Source organism: Gymnodraco acuticeps, unplaced genomic scaffold (genome assembly GCF_902827175.1).
Source record: "Gymnodraco acuticeps unplaced genomic scaffold, fGymAcu1.1, whole genome shotgun sequence".
Classification (NCBI taxonomy): Eukaryota; Metazoa; Chordata; class Actinopteri; order Perciformes; family Bathydraconidae; genus Gymnodraco; species Gymnodraco acuticeps.
The window spans coordinates 1,037,176-1,054,554 of NW_022989974.1; the positions used below are offsets into that span (position 1 = coordinate 1,037,176).

General features: G+C 39.1%; 1 protein-coding gene across 1 annotated transcript in view; it reads right to left on the reverse strand.

Annotated features, from left to right (window-relative positions):
- The window catches only part of LOC117543101 (metabotropic glutamate receptor 4-like), a 247,917-nt gene that overhangs the window by 27,223 nt on the left and 203,315 nt on the right, over nt 1–17,379 (reverse strand). The window contains exons 4-6 of the mRNA XM_034211167.1: nt 13,401–13,536; nt 9,813–9,967; nt 8,840–8,980 (exon numbers count right to left, since the gene is read on the reverse strand). Coding sequence (XP_034067058.1) covers nt 8,840–8,980; nt 9,813–9,967; nt 13,401–13,536 — 432 coding nt within the window. The remainder of the gene's footprint in view (nt 1–8,839; nt 8,981–9,812; nt 9,968–13,400; nt 13,537–17,379) is intronic.

Below are 17,379 nucleotides of genomic sequence, written 5' to 3' on the forward strand. Positions count from 1 at the left end.
TTAATTATAGCTGGGGTTGTTCTAAAGCTTTGAAAATGTGTTAACGTTTAGCTTTTTTTTCTAGCCAATACCCTGCTGGATAGGTTGAGCTGAAAGAGTGACAGCAGGAAACTTTGAACTGAGTTAAGTTAAAGGGGACCTATCATGCAAAATGCACTTTTGTACGTCTTTTATACATGAATATGTGTCCCCGGTGTGTCAGGGAACTCACCAAGTGTCAGAAAACACAACCCTTTCTCTTTTCCTCCATACCCAAATCTCTAAAAACAGGGCTGCAACGGAGCTGATACAGACTGATCCAGATTTGAATTGTTCTGACGTCAGAAAAGGGGTGCTCCGCCTATATGGGCAACTCTCCACCTGGGGGGGTTGGGCCACGGCCACTGCTGCTCGAAAGCGCTGGAAACGCTGTAGTACATATGCCAGGCCTGTAAGTGGCGCTGTAGTCCTGCCACAAAAGCAGTGAAGAAGACTTCCCGCGCAAGGAAGGTTGCCCTTCTGTTTATTCTCCGCTGTGGACGCTCTGGCTCTCTTTCTCCCTCCCCGAGGCAAGCCTTTGCTCCTGCTGCTCTCCGGTAGTACACCAGCAGATGACAAACACCCACCTCTCCGCCTCTTCCAAGGAACGAGGTGACCGTGCGGCAGAGTTTCAGTTAGATTTTTTTTCCGCCGGTCAACATGTCCGTTAAAGTTGAAATCTTCTGGACAAAATTAGAAAAGTGCCGGTCAAAGGTCTTCTTTGTTATTTATTGAGCTTTAAAACAAATGAATAACGACTCTATATAATCATATAAGAATAAAACACGGAGGACGGAGCCTCTCTTTTCCTCCCCCTCTTCTGAGAGCCCAGCAGCTGATCAGAGCACGCTCCCCTCTCCTGCAGGGGGGCGTGGTCAGCTGCAGCTCATTTGCATCAAAGCTACGTCACAGAATCAGCCCTTGTGAAGACAGGGCTGGAATAGAGCAAATACAGCGAAATGAGGCATGGCTAAAATGCATGATCTGTTTGGTATTTTGAAAAACAAACTTCACAGACATGTTTTATATAGGTATGGCCCTACAATATATGTTTCAAATATAGCATGATAGGTCCACTTTAAGTTAAGTTTCAATCTGTTAAAGTAGCGTAAGTAGAAAAACATGCACCGCTAAGGGCAATTTAACATGTTCTCATGTCTGAATATGCATCCTGCTGTTTTCTCCCTTATAATAATCTGACAGATTTTCGATTCAAATCCATGAATGGATAAAACAACGTCCAGCATAACGCCTACACACAGCATGTTACAATAAGTGATCAAACTAACCCTAATATCCTATCATTCAATGCATGTGAACTGTCGCACTTTATTAAAAAGGAAGTCAAATTCACTCGATAAAAACCTTGATAGTGACATTGATTCATTATCATTATCAAAATATCAGTGGATTCACAGAGAAGCGAAGATAAGTGTCCCTCACGCTCACAACAATGATCCTAATCAAGACTCCAACGACGACATCTGTTTTCAAATGCATCGGAGAAGCAGACTGAGAGAACAGGAAACGGCCTTACTATTAGCCATCAAAACAATTTCAACTTGCATGTCTGAATAAAGCCTCAAGAACATCAAACATCAAAGAGGACACATTATGCTCATTTTCAGGTTTGTTTTTGGATTTTGTGTGTGGGAGAGAAACTCGCTCTGGAGGGAACTTTGGGATTTTAGCCTTTGCAGATCATTTACATGCACACACAAATGTTCAACACACTACAGGAAAGGGAGAAACGCAAAAAAGCATAGAGCCTCTTTAACCCTCCTGTTGTCTTCGGGTCAAATCTGACCGATTTACTACTTTCATCAATCTTAACTTTTTTGTTTTACATTCGATTGCATTAAGGCTTTATGATATCCTTCACAGTAGACATTTGAACATATACAATTGCTGAAAAAATGACCGCCATAAAGAAAAGGAATTAGTAACCATCCGGATCAGATCAAACACACACACACACACACACAGAACAATTTGACATATTTCCCGCTCTTATGTGCCCATCCCCCCACACGGATCACACCTGGCACACGCAATACATGTTCAGTGTCTATTCTTTGTATATTTACTGCAGTTTTCATGTATACCAGTAGTCTGATACAATATTTACAGTTTGAAAGGGTGTTAAATGAAATTTTGGTGATGATTAATGTTTTTTGTCTCAAATTTGACCGCGAACACCAAAGTAAGGGGGGGAAACAAAGGCAATAGGAGGGTTAATGTCGAAAGACACGTGTAAATAATAGAAATCTATAATTTCACAGATAGATGAAGTTATGTATGACATGTCTGTAAAGAGCATCAGTCAGTTGTACTGTATTATAATGCGTCATTTTAATTACTGCAGCAGATTTGGTTCTGTATTATTAACACAACTGAGTGTAAATCCAAGTTTTGACTTTATAAATAATAGATGAAGCTAACCTTTTGTTTGACTTACTATACAGTTATCTGTACTGTCCAGATAGTGCAGCTGTAATGAGGGGGGCTGATTAAATGCAGACCCACCGCTTTAACCATCTTTTGTTTACAACCAATCACTGCACTGCTTTTCGTTCATTCTAAAGGGCTGCTTATTTTCACTATTTCTTAACAAATCCATTAAGGCTTACAATATGGTTTCCTGTATTTGTGTGTAGTGTTATTTCCAAGAGTGTGACAGAAAAAGTAGTTTGAGAGACACTTTGCGAAGTTTTAAAAGCATGTGAATGACAGCATTGCAACAAATCCCCCTTGGAAATATGATATGTTGTATTCAGAAACATTGAAGACAGTGATTGTGAATATTATTGAAGTTAAACCAAAAACCCTGACGCTCTGTAATAGAGGATCATTTGTATCAGTGCAGTACATGGTATATTTATTTTGTCCCCTCTTTGAAGGTGAATGCTTTTTAGAGTAGTTAAATCCCCTGTTTTGAAAGTCTACTCAGTTTGGAGTGAATAGAGTAATTTTCATTAGAGCTACATCTAATTTAATCTCAACAATCGAATGATTTTTGAAAGTGTGATTCTGAATAGCATGTCAATAACACATAATGCGGAAAAGTGGAAAGTGACCATATTACATTTGATATGCTAATGTGTGCTCTCTGGTGAAAATTGGCCACACGGTGCTTTTGCAGGCTTTAATTACTGAAAGGTTTTTATTGCTGCGGCTCTGATATTGTGTAATTACACATAAACGTATAATTTAAATAATCAGCTTACTGTCATCAGGGGAGCAGTATTTCAGTCCTTTGTGGCTTTGCTTTCAATAAAGGATGGCTTGCATGCTAGACAACTTATTTGTGCTCTTTTCTAAGGTGTATTTCATAGGTTTGTTTACAAGACAGGAACAACACATGGGGAGGTAAACAGTGCATCATGATCAGATAACAAAAAGCAACATGAAGCAGATGATAGAGTGAAATCATTGGTTTGGTTTGCACACATTGTAAGATCTCTGTGGAAACCATTTCTTATCTCAACAGAGACACTTCATTTTAACAAGTGCTAGCTTTTAACGGATGAATAGTTTTCGTTTGTCTTGTTGTTATTAACTACGGTAGATACTCCCTTTTTCTTTGCTCGCTGAGAAGTGGCAATTTACCATCAGCGACAAAGCTCTGAATGTTTAAGCAGCTTGGATACCGCCAGTTATTCTGTAAATTTATGCTACAGACAAAGTGAAGCGTGGATATTCAGTCTTGTCTTTTCCTATGGCTGTCACACTCATTGTTATGTCTCTCTTTTTCAAACACAAAGTAATTTGACACATTGATGGCAAGATGCCTCAGAGGTTTGCACAATCAGCTAAAAGCCAAACGTTTCTGTATAAAGTTTCCATCACTTTTTAAAAAACATTTAGCTAAAAAGAACAATATTTTTGACTTTTAACTTTAACAAGCAATATGTGCATGTTATGCTTTTGCATAGATTATGACCTCATATAGTGCAGGTGAAAGTGTCCAGTATATTGATTTCAAATTACACTATCAAGTAATGGGAAAACAATGAAAGTAAAACATAAAAATGATGACTAAAAGCAGATTATTTAAATTTGTATTGAGTAAACACTTCAAAGGAAATTGATCCTGGTGACATACAACCCAAACCAGTCCTTACGTCAAAGTTTGGAAACCCCAAACTATATTATTTTCTAAATATAATTAGATACATCATTTATTAACTATTGTTCCGACAGGTGTATGCTTTGTCTTCTTTATTTGTGCAGAAATATGACACTCGTTTTGAGTGCAAAGAAATCAGGTTCATTGTTGGCTCTGAATTGCCCGCAAGTGTGAATGGCCCTGTGATTGCCAGAGTGTTACCTGCCTCTCGGGGGCCACAAGGCCCCACAAGCTTTACCAATTTACTTTATCAAACACTTAATCAATTATTAAGATAATAAGCTGATTAATCAAGCATGAAAGTAATCATTATTAGTAACTCTTGCCATGCGTATTCAATAATATAATACAAAGTCTTAGAATGTGTCAGATTTTATTCCATACCTCTTTCTTTATCTCCAGTTTGTCTGTTTTTTTTACTTTTTGCATTTTTGAGCTCATTCAAATTGTCTCACATTCCCAAAGTAACACGGTTATTTCTACATGTTATTACTGAACTGAAATTGTTGTTGAATTGGATCAGAAAACATATAATAATGTAGCGCTGGACCATCTGTCTGCAAGTCCCTAGAATAATTTAAATGATCTCCTAATATGGTTTTAGTGAGGCGCTTGGAAAAGTTGGTAGAAAACCATTACCAAACATCCTCATTTGCTTAAAAAAGACACAGTTGCTCATAAGAAGTAAACTAAATGTTGCTGCTGCATGCTATGGGTAGCCAACCAGTTTAAATCATTTAAATGCCCTTTAAAAAATTGTTGACGGAATTGTCAAAAATGGGAAATTGGTTTAACAATAGGATGTGTTTTATACATTGATATCATTCAAAGTACTCTAAGCTACTGCAGGTTAATCATTGTTTCCCCACAGTTACTAGAACATCTCTGTGTTCTACTATCTTTACTTAAAGCTCGACGGTTGCGATTCAGCTTGAGCGAATCGACGAAGTGAGAGATTATTGCTGGGTTGCAGGTGAAGTCCTTCATGTCTTCAGTGAGCAATGGACAACTGTGGAGGCATGTGCTCGTGTCTGGTATCCGTGATGACTCATGACTGCAGGGATTCAGAGCAACACAGTGACTCAAGTCAGTTTGCTTCATTCAAATGTTAAACCTCGATATTTGCTGAATCGACGCCAACAAAAGGCAGCGCTCCTGCAGAGCTTTCATCTTTGCCTTCAGCCCCGAAACACAGAAGACGTTAATTATAGGAAGTGCTGCATGATATGGCTGTTGGCAAATTGCTCTGCTCTGTTTACTTTCATGTATGTTGCATATTTTAGGATGCACAAAGTAAAACACTCAACATCTTCTGTCATTGTTTTAGGCTGTAGCACTTTCAACATGAAGATTTGAGGACTAACACCAGTAAGTACTTGTGCTGATGTTTCAACCCGGCTTATTTCTGTCCGATGCAACTGGGATTGGAGGGGTGAATCTCATGCCTTGATAAAGTGCAAAATGTTTCTTTTATTACCAATTTGTCTCACTTTGTCTGACTATTCACATTTGTTGTGCTCTTAATGAACAGGATCATGTTTTATGGTTCAACAGCGTAACCTATAGTATGATGTACACACAGCGAATGATCTGATCTAAGATTGGATTCAACTCGGCAAAGAATCCAGTTTAATTTATGTGTGTTCTTCATTTTTACCTCATGTAATTGGAACCTGTAATCATGAGTTTCCAGTCACCCGCATATTCTGTACAATCCAACACCACGTTGTTTCTTCGATACTGATGGAAAGCTTTCAAATAATGGAGCATGCCCAATGATTAGAAATGCTTTACATCAATTAAATATAGAACACTAAGAGATAGCAGTTAATCCATACAGATGTGGATTGTAATAAATAATTCATAGTTTATCTATTAGTGTGAATTAAGGGCTAGCAACAACACTATAGTTATTTGCTACCCCAACCATGTTTTTAAATATGCCTCTAACATCTGACAAGGTTAGGGTGACGAAAGTTCGATTATAGGAGAGTTTACCACGTTTTTGGGAGGGTGGTGAAAACAAATTGCCTCCATCTTGCTCCTGGTGGAGATCGGCACTCTACTGAATACACCTTGTTGCTGGTTCACACTACAGCAATCTCAACTACACTTGTTACAACAGACCTGACTTTCTGCACCTAACATGTACGGAGTTTTAATTCCAAATAACACAAAATACAGCCTCACTTCATGCAGCTTATACTGTTCAATTGTTGTTGGAACTGTTCTAAAGAAGTGACGATTCAACTTGATTGACATTTTGGAAGTAGTGTGTGGTGTTGTTGAATTGTATTGCTTCACACTGAGAGTTGTTCCTCTGTATAATGCAGTACAGTGCGTCTATTTGATCACATGTAGAGCAATACACTATGAGGTTATGACCTGCTCAGATACTTGGATAGTATCTTTGCTGCACCCTTCATACAAAGCAGTAAAATGATCTCGGGGTTACATTGTACATCTGAAGCTACAAAGTGAATTGTGGCCTCTGGGGCAGCAGATACAAAAACAACGGGGGGAAATGGCAGCACCTGAATTATACATCTGCACAGTGTTGTTCTCAGTCCCTTTCAGTGCCGGAAAATCACCTGAAAATAAATCTGTTCCCATGCCTTGCAGTGTGCGATTAAAAGCTTTGATACTACACAAATAGGATAATTCCATGCCCATACAATCATGTAAGTACTTTAAGAATGTAATTCTCCAATCCCTGGTTGTTGATTAAAGCTTTACACAGATACACATTATTCATTCCTCATTATTAAGTGTGTTGTTAAAAATACTGCTGACATTGTAGGTTATTTTAAAACAACAACAGATCATATTTTAAGATCTATCCTAGCATATGCTTCCAACGTATTACTTGAAGAGTAATGCATGGTCTATATACAATGAATAATTAAAGTGGCTAACAAACAGCATAAGTGGGGACGTTTAATAATGGTGCTTACAAAATGAACAATGGGGAGGGTGGTTCTTGCAAAAGGCTCTTGACTGAAATGATTGTTCCTCTTGCCTGTAGATGTTTACTGTGCCTCTGAGGAGAGGAAGAACAGAGCCTACAGCAATTTAAAGCAAGAGCATCCACCATGACAACTGATCACGTGGTCTCCTTAAATCTAAAGAGTGTGGATTGTAGATTGATTTTGTAGATGACTATTACATCTCTGCTCATTTTGTTATCCTTGATTGTTAATCTGTTGTAACAATTTAGTTTATGTCCTATAATAATGAGTTTGCATTGTCCAGTGGATTAGAAAGCAACATTTACAGTATCAAAGTACCACATTATCTTCAAAACAAGTTGACAGTGAAGACTTTTTCAGAAAATGCAGTCTAGAATATTGTATCTTATATAGGCTGCTATTTAAAAGTATTTGTTAACCTACTAAACCGACTTCTAGTTATGTGTTAGATATTTGAGGGTATTTCTATGTGTTTATTTATGCGACTATGCTTTCTGTTTTATACAATACAAGTTGTAAAAGCCAAAACACAATTGAAACATGTAAACATTCCAGCAGTAAGTGACAGTGTGTGGGAGTTTTCTGCTTTCTTTTCAAAGATAAATGAACATGACACATATCATCCCTCTCTTGGAGATTTAAAAGCATAGACATTCTTCTAAGCACTATCGCACTGGTACTTTGTTTACTGGCAGTATCTTCCACCTGACATTGTTTAAAATAATGCGTATATTATGTGTCTGTAAGCAACACGCAATTTATGTGGACTTGACTTAAGGGCAGCGTTAGTTAAAAAGTATATGCAAATGAAAGACGGGTGCAAGCCTTCAAGACAATCCACTCTCACTTACAGTAGGGCTGCTCGATTATGGCAAAAATCATAATCTCGATTATTTGGGTCAATAATTGATATCACCATTATTAAAAACGTTATCCATTTTGAAAGCGTCCATTTATTTAAAAAAAAAAATGTGAACAGTATGTTTTTAACAGTTGATTACCCTGAACTTTAAGCATAATTCAACTGAATTTTTTCTTTAAAAAAAAAAAAAAAAAATACATAATCGTTTTATTTCGATTATGTTGTTTTCATAATCGTTGCAAGCCAAAATCGTAATTGCGATTAAAATACGATTAATTGAGCAGCCCTACTCTCACTCTCAAAAGCAGAAGACAGCCAGCTTCTAGAGAGTATTTGTTGTGTGTTGTGAGATTCTCCACCGAACATATAGGAATGTATTGCCTGGAAACTTTACGGGGTGCAAGCTTTAAATCTGTCAGCCGTGACTACTTGAGATGCAGCGTTGCTCTGCACACTGGGATGAGACGGGCCTGGAGAATGTACTGATTTTAACGACCTGAAAGCTTGTTTCTAATGGCCTGATTGGATTTACTATTGATTATGTTTTGAGTGTATGTGGCGGCATAGTTTTGTGATTGCTATTGTCGACCAATGCAAATTGAAGTAGCCAACAGACGATTAATAGGAACATTAATTTCTCCGGGACAAACTTAGAGATTCCCATTCACTTATCTAAACCCATTAGATTTAACCTAAATTAGAGGAGCGTGATTATTTTCTCCCTGATGACAAATACATCCACCCAGCATACCATCTACACACACATAATGTATTCACAGCAGACCCGATCGATATACTTGGTCATTGATTGAGTGCTTTCTATTGACCGAGTGCCTTCTCTGCTATTAAGTGTAGACTCACTTGTGCATTTCTTGATGCCAGATCCTTTCTTCACGGCGTGCCGGCTGAGCTTGCATTGGAAGTTATTTTCCCAGAACTCTGCAAACCAGATGTTCCTTCTGTTATTCTCTAATGTTCGGCTGATGAAGTAGCGATCGAAACCTGAAAGAAATGAGAGGCTGTTAGAATTGAATTTATCACGTTTCACATCTGAATATGCTAAGCGAAATGTAAACTGTTTTGGGCCTGGGTCCTGGTGGATATCTTTGGTGATGATTTCAAATGAGCCAAGTATTTACTCAAAGCCCAGTGAGAACAGAAGCTCTGCAATCAAACATATTAGCAATGCAAATTCAGTTTGGTTTGCTGTTAGCTTAACAGTGGAACTGTTCAAATGAGGTCATGTACTTGAAAGAGATCCAAAGATACATTATCATTTCACTGCGCTGACTTTGATGAGTTGTCATTTTCTTTTCTTTGACATTGTAAACATGTTTTCTTCTAAATGTTCTGCAGAACTTTCCAAAGCCATAAGAGAGTATATCAACTTTCAATGGCATGAAACAAAAAATACAATCTGCTATGGTTAGGTTGTTTTCAAATAACTACATTATGTCATTATATCATACATTATAGGTCTGTCAGTGCATATTATGTTAGCCATAACAACTTTATGTGCACTTTACCAACTCTTTACCAACATTATTAGGAGTCAGTAGCTCTAATAATAGAGTAAGGAGAATATTCATTGATACGGTACAATAATAACATTTATGTGAAAAGTTACTAGGAAGTAGCGATTGCAATCTACATTTATCAAATTAGCTTGTAAGTGGTAGAAAACATAAAATACATTACAAGATAATCCCTCAATAAAAATAATTTATGTTGGATGTAAAAGCAATTTGTTCATTGGAGACCAACATTCACTAGAATAAGCAGACAAGAGGCAGAAGCATGGCAGAAGTATTGCTAGCGTTTGAGTAATGGATACCTTTTATGGATTGCCGTTTGGGGAGGATAGTGACGGCTCCTTCGGCCATCTCTTCCTGGTTCAATATGGGGGAGATTTTGGAGCCCCAGCTGTCTGAACCTACCCAGATGAAATGGCCGGTTTGATTCGCCTTTTTCGCTGCTTGGAGGAGCCGCCTTTGAGAGACACATGAGAACAGTAACGTTTAATAGTCACATTTAATGTTGAGTTTAAAAGGCTTTCGTGAATTTCTGTATTAAAAAGAAGATGCAATGTTAAAAGGCTCTTTAAATGCATCATTATGAATAAGTGTGGTGTCATATAGGTTATCCCATAACTAGAGTTTTCTATTCTGAGTCTTGCCAAAGTTGCATTGAGGCACAAGTAGAATTATAAAGCCACTACAGACACACTTTGCATTCCCAGTGCGGAGTATTTCTTCCTTACTGTGGCAGAATGACACCCCTGCCACATTTGTCCAGGCTTGTTGCCAATGGAAGTAAGTTTGGGGAGCTGTAAAAAAAAATTGCAGGCGAGCTCGGCTGTAGCAGCGGAGGGACAATATATCAGGAAAGCTTGAGCACAGCAACATAAAATGTAAACGCAGCCATCTAGACGGGAAAGCATTACCACCCCTCGTATTTTCCCAAAGATGCTGGAACCAAGAAAAAATCACATTAAGCATTTTACTGTATTTTAAACCGCTTGTACCTCAATGTAGGAAAAATGAGAAACAGAGACATGACTCGACAGGCTGATACGTCTACAGTGAAGGTACTGTTTGAGGTTGTGGATGGGCATGTTCCCGTCAACTTCAACAGCTCATATTCACTTTCCAACTCACAATAAAGATAAACCCGAGACCTATTTCCTCATGTTTTTGTATCTTAGCGACTAAAAGGGACAACAGTTATCTGAAATTGGTCCGAGAATGCAAAAGATGGCAGCAGCTAAACAGACTGCAATGTAATCACTCCATGCAATTCCTCACAGCAACTTATGTCTGCTATAAGTGCTTAATTGTTGCAGCTGACAGGCTCACATTGTCAAAATAAGTGTCCGACAACATTATGGAAAGGACTCAATACCTTAAGCTCTACCTTAAGCTTGATCCAGTGGTCTGTTAAGACTTGTTGCAGAGTGTGAGTTTAAGTTGGATTAAAAATACCCTAAAAGTTCTTGCTTATGTGAATGAGACATACATTATGTTGTATCATTAAGTAATCAGGGTTTTTAATGTTTACGTGATTGAAGTGCACAGTAGATTATTTAATTAAATGTACTCCTATTTCATTATATGAAGCCGTGTTTTTTTCTCAATAACAACCAAGGACAAACCAATCAACCAGAGATTATAAAAACGAAGCACTAATTTTCCTTTGTTTAAGAGGCTGAGATGAGGAGGTATATTCTATTTAGTTTAACACTATAAGGCTCCTTCCAAACAGCTCATACTTTCTGTGTAGACAGTTTGGATTCTTAATAAGCTGCTGCCAGCTCTCACTGACTGGGTTCAAGGATAAAGCAGGCATGCAGCCCTGAAATCCCCCTAGCTTTCTGTAATTACTATATATCCACACTATTACCCCTTATCAGGACTGGATTAAGTCAATGAGCACTGGGGCTTCTGCCCTGGACATCATCAAGAGACCGCCCCAAATCGCTGCCCACTTCCACCAGGAATACACTGGCCTACTAACTGGTTGCCAGGAAACATTTCCCGTACAACGCCACAACAGAGCTGTGTGTGTTGATTCAGCCTACAGCTAATGAACTAGTTCTTAATGCAGTCTTAATATTAGAGAATTCATTTTAATTGATACATTTGTGCCCCCACAAGGAATGCTGAGTCACTGTTAATGTACTTTCATAATAGTGTGGTCAGAATAGATAGGGACACCAGACTAAATGTCAGAGCTATCAGTTGGATAGAACAAGAGAGTGGACTCAATAATTAGAAACACTTTGAATATAATGCCCCTCAATACGACACCATGATATCACATGACCTCAAACATGACCTTGGAGTGCAGTTAAACCCTCACTTATAAAGTCTTAGAAACCCAGGTCGTCGCACGCATCTCTGCTTGTCTAGCTGACATCTCTCAGTGGATGTCTGATCATCACCTCAAGCTCAACCTTGACAAGACTGAACTGCTTTTCCTTCCGGGAAAAGATTGTCCCACTCTTGACCTAACAATCAACATCGGCACCTCTGTTGTTTCCCCGACTCAGACTGCAAGGAATCTGGGTGTGACCCTAGATAACAACCTGTCCTTCACTGCAAACATCGCTGCTACAACCCGTTGCTGCAGATACACGCTTTACAACATCAGGAAGATACGTCCCCAGCTGACCCAGAAAGCGACGCAGGTTCTGGTCCAGGCTCTCGTCATCTCACGCCTAGACTACTGCAACTCCCTCCTGGCTGGTCTACCTGCATGTGCCATCCGACCTCTGCAGCTCATCCAGAATGCAGCGGCTCGTCTGGTCTTCAACCTTCCTAAATTTCCCCACACCACTCCGCTCCTCCGCTCCCTTCACTGGCTTCCGGTAACCTCTAGAATCCACTTCAAGACACTGGTACTTGCTTACCATGCTGCGAATGGATCTGGCCCTTCCTACATCCAGGACATGGTTAAACCGTACACCCCAGCACGTGCACTCCGCTCTGCATCAACCAAACGGCTCGCTGCACCCTCTCTGCGAAGGGGACCCAAGTTCCCATCGGCGAAAACACGTGGGTTTGCTATCCTGGCTCCAAGATGGTGGAATGAGCTCCCCATTGACATCAGGACGGCAGATAGCTTGCACATCTTCCGGCGCAGACTGAAAACTCATCTGTTTCGACTCCACTTCGAGCGATAGAACTATTAACAAAGCACTTATATACTAATAAAGGACTGGCTTATCTAAAGCCAGTTGAGTAGCACTTGAAATGTTTGGCTCTATGAAACCTGATGTACTTATATGATTCTGTTTTCTTCAAGTTTGTATCTTCCTGGTCGAATGTACTTATTGTAAGTCGCTTTGGATAAAAGCGTCAGCTAAATGTAATGTAATGTAATGTAATGTCTCAGTAGATTCACCGTTTGATAAATGTGTTTTATGTTAACTTAACCTGCTCTGTCAAATAATGGCTTAATAATGCACTGTTTCCATCCAAAGGTACTATTTTTAAGGTAGCATGAAATGGAAAATCCTCAAGTAAAGAAATTCTCAGAAATGTACAGTTTCTCTACTGTGAAGTTATTTCGCAGAGCTACAATTTGTCTACAACATCCTAGGAGACAACACTTTAGAAATGTGATTACAGCCAAATAGAATCATATTTGCCATTTTAACTCAAGTAGCAGCAGAGATTAAATAGACTTTTCACAAGGAAAATGCTATTTCATTCCTTTATGCTGGTAAAAACATTTCTTAACAACATTTATCACAAGAGACATTAGCCGATTTTTGAAAAACTCTTTAACCGCTCTCCCTTAATGTTTCCTCACAACTTATCGAACGAAAAGTGTGATGTAAATGTTATAAAGGGAGTATCAAGCAGTGGTTTAGACAAGTTGAGTTAAAAGTTCTATAACTGAAAGCAGGGAAGATACTCACCGGATGTCGTCCTCGTTGGCAAAGATAATGACCACTCTGGCGTTAGGGTTCTCACTCAGCCGGCGAATGATCTTGTCAAACTCTCCAGGTCTCGGTTCTCGGGGTATTTTCACAGACTGAGAAATGCACAGACCACCTAATTGGGAGACAAAAGAAGATTCAAGATCAAAAACAACGACCTTATCTTCTTTAAATCATCTGAACGGATCTCATTAGCTGACATAATATCAAATGCATATTAATGCTGCAGATTCCTGTGTGTCTTTCATCAAACTCTGGATCACTAAGAAATATACGTTGGATTGTTCTTCTTCTTTCTTTTAACCCGCACAAATCTTTTCCAGTTCTCTGAACTTTTGTATTATATCTACACAGGTGCAATATTTCAGAGCAAGAGAAATGCAAGGTATTAAAATAAATCTTTCCCTGGACCACAAGAGGCAACTTTGAGACGTGGAGACCCATCAATTCTGTTTATGGTCCTGCCAGGCAGACCAGGGGAATTTGGTAGCATTTCAAAGTACATAAATTGTGTAATTGAAAACTGGTTCCATTTGTTCAGAGTCATTTTTCTTATTACACAGGTTATTTCATTTAGGTCAAAGTAAAAACCATGGTTTACTCAATCTCTGCCTGAAGACTGAGCTATTTTTACGAGAGAAACAGAGAAGAAACTGTTCTGTCTGCTGCCGTCTGGCAGGCGCTACTGCAGCATCCGGACTAAAACCTCCAGACTCAGGGACAGTTTCCTCCCACAGGCAATAAGACTGTTAAACCAACACATTCTCACTCCCAACTCGGCCTATGTTGATGTTATGTCAGTTTCAACAGGGAGTCCCATTGACTTGCATAGAGCTCCCTGAACGTTGGTAATAGACGAGTTGAAGAAGTAAAAACAATAAGTGTGGCTTGATATTGAGTAAGAAAAAGGTTGATAAACGCTGTGAGAATGGATCTGCGGAGAACATTTCGCCGCGATCCCAACTTGTCTATTACCAACGTTCAGGGAGCTCTATGCAAGTCAATGGGACTCCCTGATAGTTGAAACTCGACGCTAAAGGGCCCCTCCCTTGCGTTGGAAAGTGACGACAGGGACCCTGACATAACGTCAACATAGGCCGAGTTGGGAGTGAGAATGTGTTGGTTAAACACCTGAACTGTTGAAACAACATCCACAATATTCATCTGGCTGCTACTTAAAAAATATGTATCTATTTACCTAATATATCATATGTCAATGACTTGCATAGACTCTTATTGCACTATTTCACTTTTTTAAACTATTTTTCTTTTTGTATTTACTATTTACTTGCACAATATTTTTCTGTGTATCTGTGTTTTGTGTTGCACTGTTGGAGAAGCCTGTGACACAAGATTTGCATCGACATAACTACACTGTAGCTAGGTTAATAATAAAATAATAATAATAAAATAATAAAATACTCAAATTTCTAATTAAAGTGTGCAAACACATAACTTACAGTATTTTCCACATTGCTTAGTTTAGTTAAGCTTCTTAGGCAGCACTGCAGCCAGAACAATATCTACAGTAATTCCCCACAGATTAGTTTAAACAGAGCCCTCAGCCTTTTAGAAATGCTCTGGTATTGAACGAGAGGTTAAAGCAGCAGAGGACGTCCCCTGGTTACCAACAAGCAAAGGCTTTTTAATTCCCAATGCAACATTTCAGGATAACTGTTTTGTCGCCCTGCCAAAATGCCACAGAGAGAATGTGCATGCTAATGCATTTCCCTTTCGTGACCCGGTACAAAGCCAGCCCAATGAACAATCAATGCAGAATAATACCCTCTAGTTCAGTCCATGGCAGCCACACTCACACCATCAAACACAGCCTGCCCCAGCACAGATACTAATGGGTTAAGAAACTGGAAATATGAGTAAAGAGTACTAGAGGATGCCATTAAATTAACAATGGTGTAGGGCTCATGGGTGCAAGAAGTCACTTCCTGTTAAGTCAGCGAAGGCTTCAGTCAGTAGCATACAACATTGTTCTGATTGTGGAGGAATTTAATGATGTTTTCTTTCTCTCTAAACCCGTGCTTTCGTTATTTCATTGTGGCTGTATTTTATTTCCTTCAGAATAGACGCGTGTGTAGGTTTCCTGAAGTGATGCATGTCACAGTTTTGCCTGATACATTCAGTCGGCTGGTTAATGGATCAGCAGTTCCTTCACTGGAGGAAAAGTCTCATTCCTTTGTGTGTGCTGGTCCATGTCTTGCTGTTGGGGCTGTTTCCTGCTGCAATCAGGCAATACTGTTTCCATTCCAGCAGCATCCAACCTTTTATTTACTTGTTTTTTCCCATTCCTTAAACCCACCTTAATATCCTAGTTAACTCTATTTTAACTATTGCAACATGTCATACTTAACAAACGGTACATGTTTTTAAGTTTGACCTGAGAGTGATATATTAAGCTGGAGATAAGTACGTTTAATGGAAGAGCATAATACTTTATATAGGTGTCTTGATTATGAATATTCAACTTTGTATGATACATTTATTTACTCTTTTAATTTACATTGGAGGCATAATTTCGATATGATACAATAAAACACAATATACTTTAATGTTCCCGTAAGAAAATGTGTTCTGGGCTCCGTCCTGCAGTTCAACAGAAGATGAAAATCCTACATACTACATATACACCATAAAAAACAATAACACCTTAACACATTAATTATTTACATAAAGTATGGACAGGTGGCACATTCACATATCGACAGACACCTATTGACAATGGCGACCTCACACTCACTTTTATCCCAAGTTCATGATGCTCTCATGTTCCCCTTATTGTATTGCACTTACTAAAGTATGTTTTAACATCTGGTGATTTAAAAAACTAAACAACAGGTTAAAGTATACAAGTAAAGCATTTCTTAGTGTGTCCTTTTCTACAAACCACATGCTTCAGATTGTTCGGGCTTTATTTGAACTGAAGCAGATGTTTATTTGTCTGCCTCTCTGTGTCATTACACCTACACTACCCAGAGAGGCACATGGGAAATTTAGCAGCAGCAGCTCTCTGCTCTCAGAGACTCTATCAATCATTAGATTCTATGTCTTTGCCTCGCTGATACTTCAGTCCCACATTCCCCCAACATCTGCTGTGTAGAAGCAGAGCACTCATCCCTTGCTTTCCTTCTCTTCTCACATCACCAGCAGCAGAGGGAAGCGCAGGAGGAGGAGGGGGATAAGAGCCCAGCCTGGGGGAGTTGATGCACACTGAACAAGACCCTCCACGGGCCCAGTGTTGTTACTCTGTTAGTTGTATGGTAGACACCACAATTTGTTTTATTGCTAACACTAGCCATTCATCCATGCACCTGTCCATCCTTTGCTCTCTAAGTAGAGGATGGGCAAAGACACGGTCCCTTGAACCGAGGACCCTGATTCAAACTCCGTGACAGGAAGCAGCTACTAAACAAGACTCATCGCTACCTGCAGCAAATATGAATTTCTCTTTTTCTATTTGAAGCATACTCTTAAATTCCCCCCATTTATGTCACACCTTTATTCTTGTCAATACACAAATGTGCATACACATACATACAGTTCACACACACACCAACACCCACACACACACACACACACACACACACACACACACACACACACACACACACACACACCACACACACACCACACACACACACACACACACACACACACACACACACACACACCTAAAATACATAATAGTATTTGATCTGTGCTTTTTCAAATATCTTCCACACGTTGAGTTAGCTTAGCTGACGTTCTGCATACAACCTAAGTGGCGTTCAATTTGTCTAAGTAATTATAGGTTATGCCCATTACATATTTTATAATTATTTTAACAAGTCTCTGTAACAGATTTTCCATAAAACACTTCCAATTTGCCATTAGACAGAATGTAATTAGGCAGAATCCTCCTCATGTCTGCACACCACTCCTCATCAGACCATTTCTCACATAC